This window comes from Arachis ipaensis, chromosome B03 (genome assembly GCF_000816755.2).
Source record: "Arachis ipaensis cultivar K30076 chromosome B03, Araip1.1, whole genome shotgun sequence".
Taxonomy (NCBI): domain Eukaryota; kingdom Viridiplantae; phylum Streptophyta; class Magnoliopsida; order Fabales; family Fabaceae; genus Arachis; species Arachis ipaensis.
Window position 1 is genome coordinate 16,467,825 of NC_029787.2, and position 1,028 is coordinate 16,468,852.

Below are 1,028 nucleotides of genomic sequence, written 5' to 3' on the forward strand. Positions count from 1 at the left end.
TAATTTTTTTAAAAGATTTAAATTTTAAAATATAGAATTTAAAATTTAGAATTTAAAATTTAAGATAAAAAATAATTTAAAAAATTAATTGATATTAACTGAAAAAATTAATTTCCTGATCAAACTCAACAAATAAATGGCTCTGTAAATTTTCACACTGGAAAGAAAGTTTAGTACTTTTTGTTCTAAGATTATTTATCATTTTGGGTAACAAATATGACAAGATAAAAAATTGTCTGCAGATATAAAAGTACTTAATTATATTATATTAGTTATTACACTCACCTTAAAGAGAACCACCATTTGATTTCCAAGAGGATCATCCTTCAATTTACCATAAAATTGTTGGGGACACTGAACAAATGCAACTTCTTTTTGTCCCTTAGCATCAAGCAACACACACATAGCATGTAATGCAATCTTTGGATTGTTTACAAACATGTCACAGTCCACGTTCAAAATAAACGGAGCATTTGTCATCAAACCGGACACTTTTGTCTGAAAAATTAAAAAAAGAAAACTAATAAAATAATTAAGAAGCACTTTAATATACTGTATCTCTTAATTAAAATAATTAACTAAGTTCCAGAGCTGAAGATGGAAATGAAATGAAACAATGCTAATTACCAAAGCATTCATGGCACCAGCTTTGTAATGATGTGGATGCTTTGGCTTTTTCTCTCTTGATATGTAGATCAAATGTGGCAACCCTTCTGAATGCTTTTCCTTATTCTCCCATATGATCTTGTAAATTCATATTGTAACTAACAATGTTAATTTTATTATTTTAACACATTACAAGAAAAATAGATTAATACTACCATTTTATATTTACCCTTGTTTTTCTAAAAGACAAGTGCAAATTAATCCCTGATAATCAAATTCTTATAATGATCTAAAATATAACTATTGAAGAGCTATGTTGTCTCAAGTTGAGTTGAACTAATATGATTTCTTGTTTACAAATTGGCTCCTCATACTTTTTCTATATAAATTTAATTTTATATTAAATAATTTTATATATATTT

General features: G+C 25.8%; 1 protein-coding gene across 1 annotated transcript in view; it reads right to left on the minus strand.

Moving 5' to 3' along the window:
• The window catches only part of LOC107632722 (cellulose synthase-like protein H1), a 13,364-nt gene that overhangs the window by 6,863 nt on the left and 5,473 nt on the right, over positions 1-1,028 (minus strand). Inside the window, exons 4-5 of the mRNA XM_021118294.1 lie at positions 628-744; positions 286-498 (exon numbers count right to left, since the gene is read on the minus strand). Of these exons, the coding sequence (XP_020973953.1) occupies positions 286-498; positions 628-744 (330 nt within the window). The remainder of the gene's footprint in view (positions 1-285; positions 499-627; positions 745-1,028) is intronic.